At 38.9% G+C, this 22,824-nt stretch overlaps 1 protein-coding gene across 1 annotated transcript in view; it reads right to left on the bottom strand.

Moving 5' to 3' along the window:
• Positions 1–13,775, bottom strand: part of LOC109472069 (polycystic kidney disease protein 1-like 2) — a 29,504-nt gene extending 15,729 nt beyond the window's left edge. The window contains exons 1-6 of the mRNA XM_019771644.1: positions 13,706–13,775; positions 13,215–13,419; positions 12,094–12,283; positions 11,541–11,730; positions 10,557–10,699; positions 7,927–8,034 (exon numbers count right to left, since the gene is read on the bottom strand). Coding sequence (XP_019627203.1) covers positions 7,927–8,034; positions 10,557–10,699; positions 11,541–11,730; positions 12,094–12,283; positions 13,215–13,419; positions 13,706–13,775 — 906 coding nt within the window. The remainder of the gene's footprint in view (positions 1–7,926; positions 8,035–10,556; positions 10,700–11,540; positions 11,731–12,093; positions 12,284–13,214; positions 13,420–13,705) is intronic.
• Between the last annotated feature and the right edge of the window lie 9,049 nt (positions 13,776–22,824).

Raw genomic sequence — 22,824 nt, 5'->3', positions numbered from 1 at the left:
CCATAATACTCCAGTTTTGAAATGAGCCTGTCATGGGGGACTTTGTCAAAAGCTTTAGTGAAATCGAGTATTGCTAAACATAACTATATGTAACTATATATAGATAAAGAGCTTAGATGTCAGACACAAAAGTCATGAATAGTTTTTGTCTTATATTTGATTAATGCCCGTCGCTTTACGTACCGCTTTTTATTTCCGAACATTGTAAAATTGACACATTTATATGAACTATGAATCATGACTCAAATTTAATGATGCATTTAAAGGTGACAGGCCTTAGAATGAGAGAATACAGGGTCTAGGGATAATCTAACTTAACGATACCTGGATTCCAACGGTTTCGTCCATGGAAAAGTTACCGCCGTGTAAGTCTGAGAATGATGGGACCCTGACCAACGAGTCACTGTCTCCGCTGACAAGATAGACCTTCTCCGAGGGATCCGTTTGGTTTTCCCGTTGAATTCTAACGTGTATCTGTGAGCAGCATTTCAAATTATATCATTTTATTCAACTATAATTATTAGGATTACTCTGCTAGATTGAGGCAGCCCAGGCTTGTATTTTTCTATTCACATATATTTATTGAGCATTAGGCACTAAACACGAGAGTGTTTTAGCTGAGGTTGGATGGGATAATTTGACTGACAGAAGGATGGTTTTGCACCACAGTATTTACAATTAAGATCTTATTCCATCACGTATTCGTGATTTTGTAAACAAAACATACCCTCCTCAACATGACCTCTTCCCTCCGAAAACAATGTATATAACTTTACTTGCTAAACATTAATATCACTCCATTGCTAAGTCTTAATATTGATTCAATCAATATTTATGTATGTTTGCATGTTCTATGTGTCTGTATATTTTGTTCAACGTGGTGCCCAAGATCAGCCATCTACTGCCTGGCGAGCCACTGCATTGTATTGTCAAAATTCCGAATAAATAAACAAACAAAAATATTAAGTTTGAGATGATCTAGTAATAAGGAGGTTGTGTATGATCAGAAATTTTGCGTTTGGCATGTCACATGGATAAACACATTGGCAAATTTGGTTTACTGCTACAGTAATATTCCTCATGTGTTTAGCCATGATTCAGTATGCTATGTTTTTTGTAATTATGATCTGTTGGAAAATAACTAATACGTCTACAGAAGATGAGAATTGTCTCATATGTGTCATAAAAAATTACATGTGAACAATGTGTGTATGTTTGAGATTTTTAGTCTGTACCTGACGCATGGAGATGTCTGCGAAAAGATGCACATCCGGGTACCAAGGGAAAAGGTTGTTAAGGTAGATATCGTCCATGATGTCCAATGCTTGAAACCCAACGGTGGTGGCTTCTTGGTTCTACATAATCATAGTGATGTATTCAGATCGTTATTATATCTTATTACTAATAAAAAAACCTGAATCATCATAACAGGCGACTGGAACATTTACAGAGCTACGAATAGGATATAGGGATGTTCTTCTTAAGATCTTACACAACCGGTAGCGTTTCTTACCTACTTGAACCGGGACGAGAGGGGATACAGACTTAGCCACGTTTCGTATTATGTTCTCTCCGCAAAAGCTCCACATTAATATTGGCTACATATAGCGGCGAGAAGCATTACTCCAGTCAAAACCCTAAGGAAAATGTGTAAGAGACATCTAAACGTAAGCAGGCGAGAAACGTTATCGGTTGTTTAAGACGAAACACTCTATATCCTATATACTCGTTATGTCCTACCAGCCTAATAAGTATTTTGGGGGGAGCTACGAATAGTTCGCCTTAAAGTCCCTGTCACACATTCACGACCATCCTAAGAATTTCAATTATTTCAATTTTTGCTGAAAAAAATGTTGAACAAAATGCTTCTTTTAAAAGCATGTTTGCTATAGACATGCCATATTGATAACAGGTTACTAACATTTTGCAGGTTGGTTGTGTAAGTTTCTCCATCATGATGCTCCAAAGCGGCCATGTGGTGAGAAGCTATAAACACGTTTACAACCCCTGTAGATTAAACAACGGTTGACACTGTACTTTTGTACATGTCTTGTTATACATTGCCTATTTTAACAATGTAAGATCATATTAGAAAAAAAACTAAATAATTTAAATTTTAGAGATGTTTGCGCATGTTATGTTGCCAAGTACTACGTTTATGTAATTGTAGATTAGTAATAAATTTCATTTTTTTAAAGTCCGGCCCTTGTACCTAACTGATAATTTCCGGGAAATTAATCTTTGTGATATTTATCGAAAAATTTCGAAATTGATTTCGTGAAATTTTAAATAAAGTCTTAGAAAAGAGGTGAAGATGGGAGAGTCTAAAGGGAGATAGGTCAGATGATAAGACAACAAGTTACTCTATTCGTATGTTGTCTATTGAATATAGAACTTGTTTTAACAAAGACAAATTACCACAACAATTTGAAAAAAAAACAGACATCAAAGAACAAAAAAATTACCTGTGAACATAACTGCTGTTAATCCGTTAACATCCTTCACGGAGCTTACTTCCAGGTTTCTTGCCAGTTCCCTTGTTTCATAGAATGTGTTTTTTAATGTGTAGGAAGCTAACACCTGTAAATATGCAGGGGGCAAGACAGTGCGGGTATCAATTCTATATATATTTAATCAAATCGGTCCAAAGATAGCAGGACGGCAAAATGTGGGATGGCACACATTAAACGTACACAAAATTTTACATACTATGTTCGTCCCACTGTCTGTACTAATTTGCAATCAACAACATTCAAAATCAAGGCCATGAAAGAAAAATAATATTACCAAAATATAAATATACAGTGGTCCACTTACCTGTGACTTTCCCGATACCATCTCAGTGACATTTCACGGCACGAAAAACGATATTTACGGATGCTTAAACTATGCTTAAAGTCAACGTATATTCCGTCTTTACGCATCTATACACGTTTTATACGGGTACGTAAAGATCGACGTTACGTGGTCTTTCCGTAGGTGCGGATGGATCCTTATTTTCCGGTTTTCACGTAGCCTTTAAGCACTTAAAGATGTCTTAAATAATGATAAAGATAGTCTTAAATTGTATGTAAAGTTGACGTATTTTTATTATTTAAGCATTTTTAAGGATGATATACGTATGTGTAAAGATGACGGATAGGTGCGGATGGATCCTTATTTTCCGGTTTTCACGTAGTCCTTTAAGCAACTTAAAGATGTCTTAAATGATGATTAAAATATTTTAAATTGTAAGTAAAGTTAACGTATTTTTATTGTTTAAGCATTTTTAAGGGTAATATACGTATGTGTAAAGATAACGGATAGGTGCGGATGGATCCTTATTTTCCGGTTTTCACGTAGCCTTTAAGCACTTAAAGATGTCTTAAATAATAATGAAAATATTTTTAAATTGTTAGTAAAGTTGACGTATTTTCATCATTTAAGCATTTTTAAGGATAATATACGTATGTGTAAAGTTGACGGAAAGGTGCGGATGGATCCTTATTTTCCGGTTTTCACGTAGCCTTTAAGCACTTAAAGATGTCTTAAATAATGATGAAAATATTTCTAAATTGTAAGTAAAGTTGACGTATTTTCATTCTTTAAGCATTTATTACGGCTCATATAAGTGTGTGTAAAGATGACGGATAGGTGCGGATGGATCCGTATTTTCCGGTTTTCACGTAGCCTTTCAGCTGCTTAAAGTTGTCATAAATACTTTTTAAAATGCTCTTATAACGTATTTAAAGTTCGCGTTTATTTCTAATTGAAGCACTTTTACGGCCAATATACGTGTGTGTAAAGGTAATCATTTGTTGCGTATATGGTGCTTATTTTTTGGATTTTCAGTTGACTTTCAGCAGCTTAAACTGCGTCTTTATTACCCATAAAGTATGCGTAACGTTGGCGTATTTTGTTGCATTTACTTGCCGTTTATTCTGCGTATGTCAGAGGTATTTGTGGCATTTTGGTGTCCAGTCCTGTCGTGGTTTGGGTGGGCTATCTTCGGGCCTGCCGTCCTGTTGAAGTTAGGCTCCCTGGATAGAGTTTAGCGGCACGATATCGATGCGAAACATACCGGGGAGCCTGGCTTACTCCGGCGGCGAAGAGGTCCTGGATCCCCAAAGAAAGCCGCTTCATACCCGGTAGACTGGAAACCAGGCTAGTGACCAAGTCGTATAGTCTTTGTTCTCGCTGATGCAGCCGGCTGAGCTCGAGCGATAAGTCACTGTGTCCGTGCAAAGTTCCTTCAAGATTCTGCGCTGTATCCAAGTCTAGAATTCCGAATCCAACGTCGCTAGGCAAAGGTAGAGTTTACTTTGAAAGAACCATTTGTCCATTTGGCCACCGCAGGCTTGGAGAAGTAATCCGCTCAGTTTCGCGAATACAGATACCGATATGACTCCCGGTCTTGGTCGCCGATACAAATATACGGTCGTGATGTTTTCTCATTCCGTGCCGTGCCGTGCCGTGTTCCATATCTCCACTCCAATCCGTTTTGTAGACTTGTACAGAACGAGGACCATGTGCCCTAGTTTTGTGTCCGTTCCGTCGGGGTTCAGGGTGATTAAAACCAACTGAATCTCGTCCATAACCTGCAGTGAGTCCTGATGGAATTGGTCCAATCTTCCATCCCGTACTTGTCTTCAAACAGGCGCCCTGTAAAATGCTAGCCCTGGTGCTTGCGTCTTGCATATCCAGTAGATTTCAAAATCCCACCGTTGTCTGTCATTGGATAATACCCTGTCACATGACACACCATCTGGCAGATATCGGCTCCCCCATATGGCGATTATCTTGCATTTGAATCCCTGTGTTGTTTTTTCACAGCTTGGCACTGAATAAATTTACATTTTGAAAAACACCATGCCTTGTCAGCGCATCTTACCGAAACACACTGCAGATACTGTTTTGTTGCATGTTTTTATAAACAACTTTTTACATTTACATTCATTTCTCATTAAATTCGCCGCCGACAACTGATTTGTCCATCCTGAAACAACGGTCTTGTACTTTCACACCCGAATTGTCCACCTAAAAATTCCAGGACGGAGTACGTAACATCATAAACATGTTACGGACGGACAGTATTTTCCTGTTTGAATACATAGACGAAATAGAATAACGTAAAATTATACTTTTGGGGATATATGAGCTGAAGGGAAGAGATCACCTCCCGTTTTAATACCTAAAATTCGCATGGGTTAAGATTAAACACGTCGTATGTTTGCTGAATAAACGCATCGTTTCATAGAGGTTTTGGGAACATATAAGCCAGTGTCATTTAAAATACGCGTACAGAAAAATTAAACACGTCGTATGTTTGTTGAATAAACGTTACATTTCCTTTAGCTTTCGGGAACATATAAGCCAATGCGCGTAAGGTAAGATTAAACACGCCGTATGTTTGTTGACTAACCGCTACGTTTCATATAGCTTTGGGGAATATATAAACCAACGTCACTCAAAATGCGCGTATGGAAAAACTAAACACGTCGTATGTTTGTTGAATAAACGCTACATTTCCTTTAGCTTTCGGGAACATATAAGCAAACGTCACTTACAAAACTCGTAAGGTAAGATTAAACACACCGTATGTTTGTTGAATAAACGCTACGTTTCATGGAGTTTTTAGGAATAAATAAGCCAACGTCACTTAAAATGCGCGTAAGGAAAAACTAAACATGTCGTATGTTTGTTGAATAAACGGTATATTTCATATAGCTTTCGGTAACATATAAGCTAACTTCACTTAAAGTACGTGTAAGGTAAGATTAAGCACGTCGTATATTTGTTGAATAAACGTTACATTTCATATTGCTTTCGGTAACATATATGTTAACGTCACTTAAAGAACTCGTAAGGTTAAGATTAAAAACGTCGTATATTTGTTGAATAAACGCAACGTTTCATAGAGTTTTTGGGAATATATAAGCCAACGTCACTTAAAATGCGCGTATGGAATGTTTAAACATGTGGTATGTTTATGGAATAAACGTTACATTTCATGTAGCTTTTGGGAGCATATAATCCAACGTCACTTAAAATACGCGTATGTAATGATTAAACATGTGGTATGTTTGTTGAATAAACGTTACATTTCATATAGCTTTTGGGAGCATATAATCGAATGTCACTTAAAATACGCGTATGGAAAGATTAAACACGCCTTATTGTTGTTGAATAAACGCTATATTTCATATAGCTTTTGGGAATATATAAGCTAAAGGGGGGAGGTTCTCCCCCGTTCGCTTAAAGCGTGCGTAGAGAAAGATTAAACACGTCGTTTATTTGTTGAATAAATGCTACCTTTCATATGACTTTTGGGAACATATAAGCTAAAGAGGGAAAGTCTGCCCACTGTACACTGAAAGTGTGCGGAGAGGAGGATTAAACACGTCATATGTTTGTTGGTAAGCCATGAAAACATAAAAATTTTTATATTTGCGTGCACCGAGGTCTGCTACAATTCATGTCAGGCGTTGAAAGGAAACAGAGTTCTAGGCACAGGCTCTAATTTACGCGGCGTCTTTTCCGTCTTGCTTTAAATTGTGCGTAGAAAAAACATAAAAATATACCTGATTGATTTACTCATGTTTCAAATTTCAAATTTCAAGTTTTGAAACAGAAATACAAAACATTTCCTGTACCTTTCTGGGACATACAAGTTTAACATGTTTGTCGTAACTGAATATTTCAGTATCTGTAAACCGTGCGTAAAGAAACATGCCGTAATACGTTACATTTACAACTGCGAAAATCCTTCGTAAAGATTAGATTTCTTTTTCAGTACACTTTAATTGATCTTAAAGTCTGCTTAAATATTTCCCTGTCTTTAAAGTCTCAATACGGATGTCGTAAATTTTGCTTAAATATCTGTTTTCGTGCTGTGTTTGTTACCATGGTAACGGACAGAGACACACCCCATATGCTCTCTTTGTCTGGTGTTGGCACCCTCCATAGTGCGTATATTACTTTGTCTGTTACCTTCACAAAAATGCTACAGATAAATGGACCTGCCTTGTACATGTATAGGTAATTCTCTTCCCATTACGATATATGTTATTTCTAAAATTCTTGATACAATGGTGATATAACATGTTAACATAGACATAATGGTGATATATTAAGATAATGATTTGTTTGAAAAAAAAGCTCCTTACGTCCAATTTGACCTTAAAGGGAATATATTACTACATTTGAATAACAAATATCTCCTATGGCTTCTACATTTATTCTATACACAATAGAAAAGATCTTTAAAGAAATCAGCAATATCACACCTTTTTAGGGACTATGCGAAATCCTATTTTCGTTGTTAAATAACGGCCATATTTCAAATCATACCTCCATTGTGTCGTGCCCATTGCTGGACAAGTGTCTTGTCACATATGAGGCCACGAGGGATCCTGTTAGAACGTTTTCCATATCTCCTATATGGATCTGTGTGAAGAAGGTGCCGTTTGGGTAGGTCATGTAGTCATCAATGTATTCTTCGAATTGAGAGATACTTGGAAAACGTATCTGTAGGGCAAACATTATAGACATCAGGTTTATTGTTTTCGATGTAATCAGGCACTTTTATAATCATCTGACAATAATAATAAGCACAGAAAAATTTGACATCTAGGAGCATGTAATATTTAACCATAAGTGTATATGTATAATTTGATAATCAATGTTCATCAATAAGCTTCATTATACAGTTGTATATCATAGGGCATAAAGCGTATACCAACCTCCTTTTTTATTTAAATATATTTCAACAATGAAGAGATACATGTATCAGTAAAAACGTACTATCTTAGGCATCCACAATTTAGATACTTCAGGTGCTTAAGACAATCATTATCACACTTGTATGATAACGATGCTATTTCCTTTAATATTTGGTTATAAGCTAAGGGTACACTTTACATTTATAATAGTTGACGTTGCACCAACCTGAACTGGTGACATGTCAAACTCGATGAATCTACCGTCCACTGACGAAACGCGGACATGAACATTCAAAATGCCAGGAAACACGTGAAACAAAAATGTATAAGGTACCTGGGAAGTAGAAAAAGAGATTCAGGAAAAAATATTTCATTTACAATTTCTCATTAGTCTGTAAAAAGTACAAATATAAGAGTACAGATATACAAAGCTCAACAACCTGTGCCTAGGACAGAAATGTATAAGAACTTCCCACTGTGACTTTTTCAGCAGCTTGCATTGTGAAGTTCCCCAATAACTACATAAACACAAAAGCACCTACAGACTGTATAGCCGCTATTAACATATTATTGGTCATTTTTAAGTGCATCCAAATTTTTGGTTGGTTTTCGAAGTATGATTCATGCAGAATCATGCAGAATCATGCAGAATCATCGATATAATTGCTAAGTTAAATACGTCGATTAAGGTTAGACACCCAGCTAGTTAGATACGCCAAAAAGCAGTTACGCGTGCAGGTTTATAAACACAAACTATTGATTGATATGCAAATAAGTGAAGACAATTTTTGTTAGTCCAAAAAGGAACAAAAGTTAGACAAGTCAATACAAGATGATGGAAAATTAGTCAAAGAGCTCCTATTGTGCAGAACAGGAGCTTAAGTGCTGTTTGTGTTTGAGCCTGGGAGCGCCAAAAAATCAAGTGCCTGAGTGATCCACCCGAAGTCCCATATCTCTGTTGAGGGTGGGGTTGTACATTCTTTCATATACTGCCTCTTTAATAGTCCGTTCCCACCAGCGTGTTTCGCGGTCTAAGATATCCATGGCCTCGAGTTTGAAAGAGTGACCCTGGTTGTGTTGTAGGCTGTGGAAAATGGCTGAGGAGTAGCCGTTAGCACTAGGTCTGCAATGTTCTTTGTACCTTACTTTGAGCGGTCGACTCGTCTCTCCGATGCAGGTGTTGTTACAATTGGGCTCCTCATATTTAAGTCTGTAAATAAAATTCGCCTTTTTTTTTTGTACCTTTGTGAGGTCGATCCTTAGGGTGTGCCAATTTTTGTCTGAGGGTTGAGTGAGGTTAGTGGCTATGTTGAAGTTTTGGAAGATCAGTCGGATCTTCTCAGATACTCCTTGCAGTCCTTGGACATACGGAATGGTGATGTTGGCCTTGTTTTTGTTTGTCAATGGTTTGCACTTCCGTGTTTTCTTACTCTTAGACTGATCTGAAGGTTTTAGAGCTTTATTGAAGGTTACGTTTTGGTATCCAAACTTAGCCAGGGCACCTCGGAGGTGTCTATGTTCGTATGTTTTGGCTTGGTCTGAAGTGATAATGTTGTCTGTGCGATGGGAGAGAGTTTTGATCACTGCTAGTTTGTGTTTCAAAGGGTGGTGGGAATCAAAGGCCAGGTATTGATCAGTGTGGGTCAGTTTCCTGTAAACTTCAAAGTGAAGGTTGCCATCTTTCTCTACGATAGTTTTGGTGGCCAACATCACCATTCCTTATGTCCTAGGAGTATCTGAGAAGCTCCGACTGATCTTCAAAAACTTCAACATAGCCACTAACCTCACTCAACCCTCAGACAAAGGATCGACCTCACAAATGTACCAAGGCGAATTTTATTTACAGACTCAAATGTGAGGAGCCCACTTGTGACAACACCTACTTAGGAGAGACCAGTCGGCCGCTTAAAGTAAGGTACAAAGTACAAGGAACATTGCAGACCTAGTGCTAACGGCTACTCCTCAGCTATTTTCCACCACCTACAACACAATCAGGGTCACTCTTTCAAACTCGAGTCCACGGATATCTTAGACCGCGAAACACCCTGGTGAGAACGGGGTGTTAAAGAGGCAATATACGAAAGAATGCACAACTCCACCCTCAACAGAGATGGGGGACTACGGGTACATGTAGATCTCTAAGACAATGTTTTTTGGCGCTCCCAGGCTCAAAGACAGACAGCACTTAAGCTCCTGTTGTGCACAATAGGAGCTCTTTTACTAATTTGCATCATCTTGTATTAACTTGTCCAACTTTTGTTCCTTTTTGGACTTCCCAAAAATTGTCTTCACTTTGCTTTTTGGCTAAGTAAGATAACCTTTTAGGATTGTGGAAAACAATCTTGTGCTCACATTTCAACGTTCATATCAGCCCCCGTAAAGCTGTTTCAAAGTTTCTAATGTTTTTCTCACATCTGAATTAGCTTTAATAATGTCTAGAAATATGTCCTGTAATTGCATTTTGTATCCGTATTTGGTAGTCTAAGATACTAGTATACATGGACACTAGAGTTCTGTAGAACTGTATCGTGTGTCAGATGTCAGGCACTACTGGCAGAATATGCCAGCGTTGTCATTACCTTATATATATCGGTAGGTAAAGCTAACTTCTTTATATACAACCATACTTTAATTACTTATCTGTTAAACATTTCAAAGTGTCTTAAAAAAATCAAATTGTCTTAGCCACTGTCTCAGCAAAGGCCTCAACCAATATGATCACCATGGCTGTCAGTGGCAGACTGAAGTCCCAAAATTTACGTTAGCTGAAATTATTGCTATATTGGTAATTTTTGTTGTAAAGGTTTCCTCTTTAAGCATGAAAAGTATAATATTACCCAAAACGAATAATATTACCCAATAACGAAGCGGCGGTCGGATGAATTCAGTGTCGGTAGGAGGTGTGTCTCCCGGGAACTTTACCGTAGCCAGGTCACCTGTGTCCGTCACTTGACGCAAACTGAACTCTGTTACAAGAGGACCCAGTGGATCTACAAACTCTAAAGTACAAAAGAAATTACATTATTTTTACTTCCGGGAAGGTAGTATTGTGTGGGCGGAGATGATAAGGGAACTTTCAAATGGAGATTGGAACCTAGTGGGTGGAGATTGGATTTCAGTTGCTTGACAGCGTTGTGATTTGATATGCCCTAGGTGGCACGATATTATATGAGGTCGTCAAAAATGTGTACTTTGTAATCATGGTATGAAACATAAAACATTGTGCAATACGTCATACAATCGTGTAATAATATATTCTATGTCAGTAAGTATGTATGTGTATGCGTATGTGTATGTGTATGTACGCATGTGGTCTTTATGAGAGTTCAAGCAGCTCCCTAGCGGCTTGTTATGGTATTGAGCTGAACTTCCGGTTTTGACATCTCATGATCAAGACAAGGTAGGGTCACGAATTTTGGATGGGTAACTCATTCTGACTATTGAAAATTATGACATAATGTAATTGAGAATGAGAAGAACATCGGCAGATATTAATTATGAAAGTGAAGAGCTAATTTGCATGATTTATTAGAAAATACTATGATTTCATGGTGGTAACTGCTGTGAATCTCGTACATACCGCATTTAGAAAGATTAACATAACAGAACGTATTCAAATCAGACCTGATTTGCATGATTGATATGAGGGAATGTAAGAATGCTAGATAAAACTGTTGTTTGTTACAAGTTGGACCATTTCGGTATGAATGGGTTTTTTTTCTACACAACGTAAGAGGTTTTGAATGCCTTTGCTAAAGTTAAACTTAGAAAAGTATTTTGTCCGGCAATGATGAAGAGAACCTATCAATCTAAAGATGATATTACTAGCAAAACTTGCACCTTGACATTCGACGCAAAATTTGTCAATCAAAGATATGCCACCCGCTGGGAGAAGGACACAGACATCTGAGAAGTCGCCGTTCTCTGCTGACGGGACTGTCGGGTTGGCGGAAACACGAAACCGCCACTCTGAGATCCTTGTCTGGTCATCGGACACATCACTGAACCGGACAGTGTAAAATCCTTCCGCCTGAGATTACATTTTATTTTGTGTTATAAACTAGTTCTAGAATTTAAAAAAAAATCTTAAATAAAAGGGTTTGATAAAAAAAACATTTTATATCAATGAAGTGCTGGGCGCCATGCTGGTTGCAATTTTTGAAGGTACGGTCAATTAAGTAACTAATAAAGTATACAACAATTGTGTTTTTTTTTTACATTTTATTCTGCTTTTTCTGAATAGATGCAGTGTGCTAATAAGGTACAATGAAATTCCGGATTGCTCAGTATGTACTTACATAAAAATGCTTATAAACAAGCATACTTGGAGAGAAACAAACACACGAGTAAACAAACCAATTATATAAACCGATTATATATTCACAGAGCGTACCTGGAAGACACCACCAGGAATCCTCAGTCGTATGTTTGAAGCATTTTTCGACTGATGCCAGTTTTGGAGCAGGAAGCCGACAGGATGTTCCTCTAAAGTGAACTCCGTCGTACCCAGGATTTCAGAAGCTGTGTAGAGCTGAAGTGGCTTGTGTTGTAACGTGTTACCGGGGTTGCAATTTTCTTCACATCTTTATAAATAATAATAATAATAAATGGTTTTTATTGTCCAAACAGTACCCGTGCAGTCGCAGCCTTTATACGGCTGAATTGATGCAGGGTATCACATAATAATCAATACAAATCACAACAATTACAACAATCAAATATTACACATGATACACATATTTTTTCCACAATTATTTTTTGTGGAACTGTCGCAAGGGTCTGTGCGGCTGCCATTCGGCGCCACAAGGTGACCTCAATACGACTTTCCCCAACCGAAGTTAGGTACCCATTTACACCTGGGTGGAGTGGGGAAATTCGTGTAAAGTGCCTTTCCCAAGGGCACAACGTCGGGGCGCATGTTTAGACATGTACCGGGTACGACTCGGAATCGAACCCGGGTCTTCTTGGTTCATAGTCGATTGCTCTGACCACTGCGCCACCCGACGCCACGAGTATTCACGTACAGTGTCTAAAACTAACTTAAGGGTAGATAAGATTTTTTTGGGGTCTATGTTATGTCAACGCATTTTTAGTAAAATTGAAATGAATTTACATGAAATGAATATATAATTAATGTATCTTAAAAGATACAGTCTTCTTAAATTCTGCTTCTATGTGTAGTTCTTTTGCCGGCGACAGAATTAATGTAATCACATATCATCGGTTAGATAATTCCAGCCAAATCTGTCGTACGTCTTTTAAAGTAGGTGATTCCGGTATAGTTTGGCTTAATTTCAACCATCTGGTCCATACTAAATCAAACATGCCAACCAACTAAAGGAATACAGATGTCATTACTTGAAAATCTGCGTTAAAATAATAGTCTCAGTAGAAAGGTTTCGATCGGAATCTTTCTCTTTCTCTCTCTCTCTCCTCTTTCTCTCTCTCTCTCACGCACATACACAGAGTCAGAGAGGCAGACAGAGAGAAACATAATGTGCAGATTTTTCTTACTCCAGTTTGAGTTCTGATAAGCTGGCGTTCGTGGCCACACGAGCTACTGTGTACGCTTCTTGAGAAGGTAGATCCCCAGCTTTTACATGGACACTGATGTTCACGGCAGCGCCCAATGGTCGTTCCGGAAAGTTTGATGGGGACCCGTACAGCAGCTCTCCCGGGGGTGAACTGTCTAGCTGGGGCCCAAGCACGTGACAACAATCTAAATAGAGAAACAACCAGTTTTAAATGTTTATTTTATTCTATATAAATCTTTGTACCTTATTCCCTGTGTTGAACATACCGTTAGTAGCATCATGTTTGACCGATCAATGCAAGATGAACTGCTAAGTTTGGAACTTGCACATCGCTGACGATTGTTTCATCGGTTTGATTTTACGAAGCAGTTGAAAAAAGAAGTTTGTAATTCGTTTATGTTACATATTTTAAAGATGACGGTCTAGTTGGCATTTGGTTGTGTCTTTTTCTATGATGTTTAACTGACTTACCCAGATATGTTATGTCGTTAATATAAACTTCCACTTCGCAGAGGAATTTCCTGTGACCTTCTCCTGACATGAAGAGACCAACGTATTGCGCAAGAATACTGTTTCCATGAACTGTCATTGTTGTTTGTTGTTGGGTTAAATTGAGACTGCTAGCGACCAAGGTATTCTCCGTCAGCTGTGCTGAGTTCCCCATGTAAACATCGAGCGGGTTCAGAGAGTCCCAGTGGTCATCAGTTCGACCGTAGATGACAATCCTGTTTAACATCAATTTATAATATCATGATGATATTGTATAAATGTGGTGTTCTTGTCCGTATGTGACAGCTGACAGACCAGACAAGTTGAACAATGTTAAAAATTGGAAAATAATTTCTTTGTCACATCCACTTTAACAAAAGCAACGTTAACGTTTTAATGACATTTATGACTGGTTTACTGTGCACTGAAGCTAGGTGTTACTGATAACCTGTGCACCAAAGACTGGCGGTATTGCTAACAACGTGCACTGAGCCAGTAACACCTAACTTGAGTGTACAGTGAAGCAGTCACAATTTCCCTGATGAAAATGACAGACGGTCATCGAAACGTCTACTCTTGTTAAAGTGGTAATGAATAAATTCAATCAATCACCAACCCGATGAAAGTATTCACAGTAGGTACATGGCTCGCCAACATAACACAAAACTTTGATGTTACTTAGATCCCAAGTGTTTCAATAAATGTGTTAAGATAGCATTAGTACTGTTCTAGTATATATTAAGCAAACATCACGTGAAAGAACAAATATCATTTAGCTGGCTTACTCAAGTCTCTCTATTTTACCTCTCAAGACAAGTACATCACGATAAGTCATTGTTCTGTGTATAATACTTGTATCCAGATCGCACCTGTCAATCGGGCTCGGGTGATTCAAATCTACCATCCACCACTCATTTCCACTTTGCTGCAGTTCAAAGACGCAAGAAGGTAGTTGTCCGCCGTTGTTCCCGTCAATGACCATGTCCGGAGTGCCTGTGACCGAAGAGCTTGCTGTTGCTGTCGCCTTGCATCGAGCTATGTTGACTGTTGATACGTCAAGTGATGGGGCTGCATTTTTTGTAATGCAATCGTTAGTACTACAATAATAATAGGAATTAGTCTTAACAGAACAGTTGCAGAATGTATGTTTCTTTCTTTTTCCGCCTCTCCGCCTCTCCAAGTGTTCTCTCATGTTTCTTCTCCTCCTTCTCCTCCGCCCATTCGGTAAAATGGATTTATGTATTTTTATATTTTTTTATCTAAATGACCTGAAATTAAGCATGGACGTAGAGTGGACAAATACCCCAGGCATTTTTTATACAGGACTTTAAAATGGTTTTATTGACGTTGACCAACATACAGAACAACGCAATAGCCACTTAACCAGGTCCAAACCAAAAACATAACCTTCTGACAAAGGCAATAATATTTTTCCCGATCCGATGACGTGCACATTATAAGGAATAAAGACGTTAAAATGACAACAATGAAAATGCAGTGCTTGCCAGAAGGCATTATGCTTTCCTCCTCATCTTTATAGGTGTAAAGTGAAGTCTGAAATGAACTTACGCAGCTCCACCACCTTACATGTCCATTTGTAAGTAAATGTGTCAGTACTAAGAACCCCTTCCGGATCGTAGGACAGGCTAGCGTCAATCCGGATGTCTCCGGATGCCGGTACGGTTCGCACGCTGCTGCCCACGCTGGCGACGATCGGCTGGCTGGTAAACTTTACCCACGTCTGCGCAGCAGTAATGAAAACATCACTGTTTCCTGTTAATTTTCTGGTAACCCGGAACTGCATGATGGATAAAAAAAAATCAGATGGAAAGAAAAAAAAATTACAGGACTTTCTTATTTGTAAAGCAATTAGAGTTAGCGCCCACCATCTCGAAGTCGAGAAAGGGTGGTATGAAAATGTTACTTGTAGGGGAAAAAATTTGTAAGTACTGTATGTCAAAGTGGTCCAACTGTCATTTCACGATCTGGAAAGAAAAAAAAAGGTATAAAAAAAGCCACCAAATTTCACCACAACTTCCAAAATTTTACTGATCAAAGAGACCAAAGCCCTGTTAAACTTTCCAAACCCACCCATTGTGAAAAAGCTGTGACACTTCGTCTTCGAGTCTACTGCTTTTAAAAAGGAAGTCAAAACCAAAAGAAGTTTATAGTTAAAACTTTTGTTCCAACACAAAAAATTCTCTCACCTAGAGCTTTTCACCAGTCACTCTGGCCTTCCACAGTAGACTGACCCAGTGAATCTTGTCATGTGGCTTCTTTGAAGTGTGACGTAAACATTGGGTCATAGGTATCTGGTAGACGATGTCAACCCCAGCCGCGGTTCAATGTAGGGTGATGGGCACTGATGTACATTTTTATGGCTTCCTTCACCCCTCTCAAGAAATAGTCTTGTTCAGTGTCTAAAATCCTTACAGTGTCAAGTGAAATAAAATGACCGGGTGACTCTATGTGGATGTGTTGAGACACCTCTGAACTGGCAGAGCTAGGCCGTGTATGTTCTTCAAACCTGGCTTTTAGAGACCTCCCTGTTTCCCCAATATACTTTTCCTGGCAGGGCCTCTTGTTGTTTTTGCCCTTGTTGTTTTTGCCCATCAGGTCCTTGATGTATGGAAGGACTACCAACCCCTTGGACTTTGTTCCTGCTGAGGGTTTAGACCCTGACATTAAGTTCACTCCTGAGCAGGAACGGAACAGATCTTTAGCCTTTCTTGACACCCTTACAGTGATACAGGAAGATTGGTCACTACAGATAAGGATTTACCTGAAACCCACACACACGTATCAATACCTAAACTTTGACTGTAACCATCCACTTGACCACAAGGGGTGATTAGGACTCTATTCCACAGAGCCAACATCATAGTGTCAGATCCACAGGATTTAGAGACCGAGAAGTCCCATCTAACCCAAGCATTAAAAACTTGTGGCAACCCCCAGTGGGCCATTAACAAAGCGACCTGCCCCAAACCACCCAACACCAAACCCTCAGCAGGAACAAAGTCCAAGGGGTTGGTAGTCCTTCCATACATCAAGGACCAGTCTGAAGCTCTCAGGAGGATTTTCATTTCCCACGGGATTGCAACTTGTTTTAAACCAACCACTACTTTAAGACACATTCTTGTTGCGCCCAAGGACAGAACCCCCAAAGAGAAGAATTGTGGTGTCATGTACCACATCCCCTGCCAGGGCAAAAACAACAAGAGGACCTGCCAGGAAACGTATATTGGTCTCTAAAAGCCAGGTTTGAAAAACATACACGGCCTAGCTCTGCCAGTTCAGAGGTGTCTCAACACATCCACATAGAGTCACCCGGACATTTTGTTTCACTTGACACTGTAAGGATTTTAGACACTGAACAAGACTATTTCTTGAGAGGGGTGGAGGAAGCCATATACATCAGTGCCCATCACCCTACATTGAACCGCGACGGGGGTCGACATCGTCTACCAGATACCTTTGACCCAGTGTTGACACACTTCAAAGAAGCCACGTGACAAGCTTCACTGGGTCAGTCTACTGAGGAAGACCAGAGTGACTGATGGAAAGCTCTAGGAGAGAGATGTTTTTGTTGGAACAAAAGTTTTAACTTTAAACATGTAACTACCAACACAGATTAACTTTAATGATAAAACCAAAAGAAGTTCAGTTTCTAATTGGTCACTTGTTCCACTTGTCACCATTGCACTGTCTCTATACTCTATACATTGTGTCATGTTGCAATCAGTCTTAGGGCATGAATTTGCAAATAAACGTATGAAACGGAAGCCTGGGTGTTTCGGGCATTATTGTGCCTTCGTTCTCTCGATTGCTTTGGTTTCTTAGTGCGTGGGGGGAGATTATGATGGCCGTTAATTCATGCGATTACGCTTGAATGTGAGCAAGCACGCAGTGGCTGAGATGAAGTGTGTGTTGTAATACCCGAAGAAATTATATCATTTAAAAATTACACAAACGCTTTATGTGAACTTGAAGGTCACTAAAATTGAGAGTACTTTTTGGAAGTCTACGGTTTCCGATTTTTTTTTAAATATTATATTAATCAAATGATTCAAATGAGGGAACAGAATTTTTAGACACCCAAATGGCCTTTAAAACTGCTGGTCTGGTGGCCTAAATATAGGAGACGTGTTTTTAAACACTGTATTGGTATGGAAAGCAAAAAAAAAACGTATTAGACATTTGACTAGACATACCTGAATCATATACAGGCCTTCGTCCACGGTGTTTGCTCTAAGAAGCAGGTTTAGTTCGTTGTCTGAGGTGCCTTCTGGTAAAGCGTAGGACAAAACTGGCATTTCCGTTGGACATCTTCTGAACGCGAGATTATTCCAGACGCTCCAGTCTATGTCCATCTATGTAAGCATTAATCAAGAGTGGTCACAACCGAAAATTGCGAACAAATTAAATATGTTTTTTAAACAAAAGTCCTATCCACGGAACGCAACTGCATACAACGTGAGACCAGGTACACGTTCTAGTTAAGAAGAAACATGGCGTCACTTGAGTTTGCCTGATATATGGAACAAAGACGTAAACCTATAATGGTATTGTTAATTAAAGGTACTCCATGCTGAAAAGTCGTAGCCTTTGTACGGATAATTTCACATGAAAATACCATACAGAATTAAATAATCTACAAAAAGACAGTTTAACAAAGGCATTGTGGTGAACATTTCCCCTGACTCACATTTTTTAAATAATGCATGTGTAATAATTTCATATTTAATTACAAAATATGTTTTTCTGGTTTAAAGTCTAAGTGGTTTAAACTCTAAGTGAAGCATTGTGTCGGAACCAGTTACAAGCGGATTGGTCTCCACGGTCCTTTGTATGCAGCAAGTTCATTATATTGTCTCCTAATCTGTTTTTCATATACCGAAAGAAAACATAATCATAAGCCTGTTGATAGAATATTAGCCAGGTCTATATACCAAATAAAACAATCAAACTGCCCTTAAATACATCATGATACGTATGTAGTTTGTGCACAGTATGTTTGGTGAACGTTTTTTAATGGCAGAAAAAGCTGTGATTTTTAACTACACTTTATATTAGAAACGATGTATTTTCTACCTATGTTTTCATTTCAGACGCAAAATATGTGAGCAGATTAAAGTTGACCATCATGTATTATTTCTCTTACCGTGTAGTGTTCAGTACATTCTTCGACAGACACAAGGCCATGTATGGTTAAATCTCCAGTGCGATGCACAACAAGTGGACTACTCTCACTGTGGGGAGAAATCATTTCCATATTTTTGTACCCTAACAAGTCCTTAATAAAGGCTACATATTCATGTCATCCATGACCAAAAACACTGAAAAATTTAGTTGCTTAAATACGCATAAGGTAAACATATTGCAAAAAGTATTACTTTCAGTATTTTATCATAACAATACCTAAAGTATTGAACAAAATACAAACCAAAACGTAACTAACATAACATAAAATGGTTACGAACATCGTAATGAGCTACAGAATGATGGAACACACATGCCACGTACCTTTACAGACATGCAGTTCGTAGTAAAAGTAGAATATAGTTGTAGCAACCAACATAGATTTACCTGCGAATTCCTTCATGGATGTCAAGGTTGACATGACATCGTTGGTCATCTGGGGGTTTTTGCTCGCTGGTGACTTCCACTTTGCAATCCGAATGTGCAACTTGGGAAAGTGGCCATTGTGTGGGCCACGCTGCAGACAACATTTTGGTACGTATTGTGCGATGTAATTAATTGAAATGGTTAGTCAGTTAAATAATTATTACACAAATCATTTTTACGATCTTTCTGCATGGCTGTAATGACCATTTCTCGCCGCTAGATGGCACTGCGCCAAACGTTACTTTGTCTATTTCCCCTTCTTCAATGACTTTGGTTTATTTTCTGATCGCTTGAGAATAGAGGACAAAACTGGTAGGTCGAAGTGCTGTATAAAGAAGTCATTTTGGGGAAATACTTAGCATCGTGGGTGAAACGTCATAAGATGATGAGAGTTGTTTAACAGGCTAAAGCAACGTTTAAAGATTCTTATAATGGTTCTATTGGATGGTAACAGATTATTACATCACCTGGATTGCAATGTTTAATCAAATGAGCATGGGTTTGTACACATTGCAAAATATGCATTTTTATCTTTTATGCATTGTCCAAAATTATAACAATACAAAAACACTTTACGCTCACAGTTAGATGTATAAAGACTAGTTGTACAGTTCGTTGCAACATTGTCTCTACCTCTACCATTTAAACGATATTCATGATATATGTATTTGAAACTGCATGTCACAGCCACCCCAGCAAAATGCCAGCAACAGTCACGATAATAAAGTTGACACACCCAAGACATAGACTCCAAATCTAGTCCTTTAACAGTCACCATTTCAACTCAAGTATGCTCTATAGAATTTTTTTTATGCAAAGATAATTTTAATATTACATAAGGCCAAACAAATGTAATTAATTGGTTCTCGGATTCGCCCGCTTCGTTGTTTTTCTCTGATTTGCAAATACAAAAAAAAATTGAAAAAGATTTAGGCTCTGAATCAACCCCAACATGCCCATGTTATTGCCCAAACGGTGGAAACAAGCTGACCTTGTCTTTCTTGTTATTATAGCTTTTCCACGTACTGATGCTTTGGTTTGACAACAAGTTTAAGAAATTCATTGTTTTCATTAAGAACCCAGCCTGTTATGCTGACTCCTATAGCTTTTGGAGCATTTAGATGATTCCTAGGCAGTTTTACCTCCGGGGAAGGAGCTATAATTGTTCTGTGAAAGGGTTTAGGTAAGTGGTCGTCGTTTTCGTGTTCGCAGCTGTATCTCACTGTAAGGTGGACGGATTTGTTTTGTTATTTGGGCTGCAGATGATGCACGTCCATTTTGTTCAATTGTATATGTGTTTTAGGGCATTAAAATGAAACATTTTCACAGCCTCTGGACAACCCCGTTTCCGTGAAAATGGTCATGGTTTTATGGATATCGGCTGTTTTAAGGTATAGCCGGCTTGCTCCATTTTGAAAAAAAAAGGGAAAAAAGGGTGTCTGGTTCCTATAAAATTAGACAGAACGCAGGCGCAGGAGGGGCAGTTGATGTTCCTAATGCTAGACATCAGATACAACCGGGCGATAGCTAACTTTAATGGTTCAGGTTGACATTCGTTTCAACGCGCGTCCTAGGTAGGTCAAATAGAATCTCATAGTTTCATGTGTTGTGATAGAGATAACACAGATGTGCAAGTTATACGTTGCAGAAGGAAATGTTGACACCTGTTGGCACGGGGTTTCCTATATGATATGTGCTTTTGAGGTCCAGTTGCTTGATGAGGATCGGTTTTTTTTGTATCTGTGTTATCGAGTGTCGAAATAAGATTATGGAAGTCCTCTGGACACACTCGTGTGGTTGGTGATGGACTATAACATTCGTGGTTTGGGTTTTGTGATAGAGGACGCCAAAGTTCACCGTGCCCATTATTTTTGAAAATTGGTTGCAATGGGGGTGTTTTGCGGTGATAGACGTTTTCCTAGTAACGTTACGGTAGGAGAGAAGGCGTCATTTATCTGTTTCTTACGCACTGGAATGGTTCTATTAGTATGGCATCCTTTCCGTGTCAAAATTACGGACGTTAACAACGTCACTTTTTGAAGTCAATACCTCACTTTTTGGACAATATGTCACGTATCCAGGTCATACGTCACATATGGCCAAACGTCAAAATTACATACCTGTGCAGGTCCTGTAAAGCTGTAAAGAATATCATATATTAATGAGCAGGTACTACGTCCTGCATTGATACTCACCCCTGCTGGCCTGTCCGAAGACGTCAATACCAGTTGTATCCCAGTCAATCACGTTACCATGGTAACTACAGTCCGCTGCTATTTCGGCAGGAGACAGCACGCGGTCCCAGAGGTTCACTCCCGACAGCTCTCCAATGAATGACTGGCTTGCGTCGAATCCTCCCCCAAGTACGTCTTGGTCCTGACCGAGAATCCATATTCCGCCTGTGCGCACACTTCCTCCCACGTTAAACCCGGAACCTGAATCCGCCAGTGTGCCGTCAGCGTACAGCTGCCAGGCCCCATCACTGCTAAGCCAGGTAGTACATATGGTGTGCCACTCACCGTCCCAAACTGGTGGGTCAGCCATTTGGATGCCATTAAATTGTAAGGCTAACTGAAAAAAAATGACATGAGCTTATTTACAAGCCAAACGATTTCAAAATACATATTTCACTTTATACCATGGTATGGATACAACTTGTCTGTTTTCTCCCATGTCCGCCTCCTTTTGCCTTTTCTTCTTTTTTGTAATTTTTCAAATCCACATGACCATTTTGTATACAGGTAAAGTAAGCAAATACGGCACCTCTTCATTTTTTTCATGTAGGCCTTCAAAATTGTTTTATTACCTTCGTTATGTAGCTTGTACTGTGGGAGAAGAATGTTTAGATATGGGCATTCTAGTGTCTTTCTTAGGTATTGCAATGGCACTTTGATGTTTGACATTTAACTACCATCGACTGTTGATTCAGTATTGGGAGTAACAGATGTCACAATTTAATTTTCATGATTAAATAAATCCTTCTGCTTCACATACATATCCAGCATAAGCAAGCGATAGACAACGAGAGCCTACAATCGAAAGCGACTGTATACTTACTCTGAATCCACCATTCACGTAAAAAAAGAAAAGCTCGTTGTTGTGTTGTGGTACTGCGTAGCTGACAAAGCTAATCCAATTGCTGGTATCCATGTTGGAGCGCATGTGCGCACAGAGGGTGAAGCTTGCTAAGTCCTCAGACATTGTGGCCTCCATCCTGGCATAGTCATCAATGCCTCTTGGACCGGGGAATATGATCTTCTGTGAGTCGCCTGGTGCAACTAACAAAGGTTGAATGTGTTAATTAACGTAGCATTACGTTACGTTAATTTATGTATGTTACGTCACATCCGTCACAAACGTCATATTAATTATGCAAATTAGATCCCGATTTGCATAACTGTCATCTGATCGTGTCGAGCATCATTTAACCCTACCTAGACCGGGCTTTTTTTGACATGGGGGGACCGGGGGGG

The sequence above is a fragment of the Branchiostoma belcheri genome, unplaced genomic scaffold (assembly GCF_001625305.1).
Source record: "Branchiostoma belcheri isolate BF01 breed outbred unplaced genomic scaffold, Haploidv18h27 scaffold265, whole genome shotgun sequence".
NCBI lineage: Eukaryota > Metazoa > Chordata > Leptocardii > Amphioxiformes > Branchiostomatidae > Branchiostoma > Branchiostoma belcheri.
This window is presented reverse-complemented; position numbering and strand designations above follow the sequence as displayed.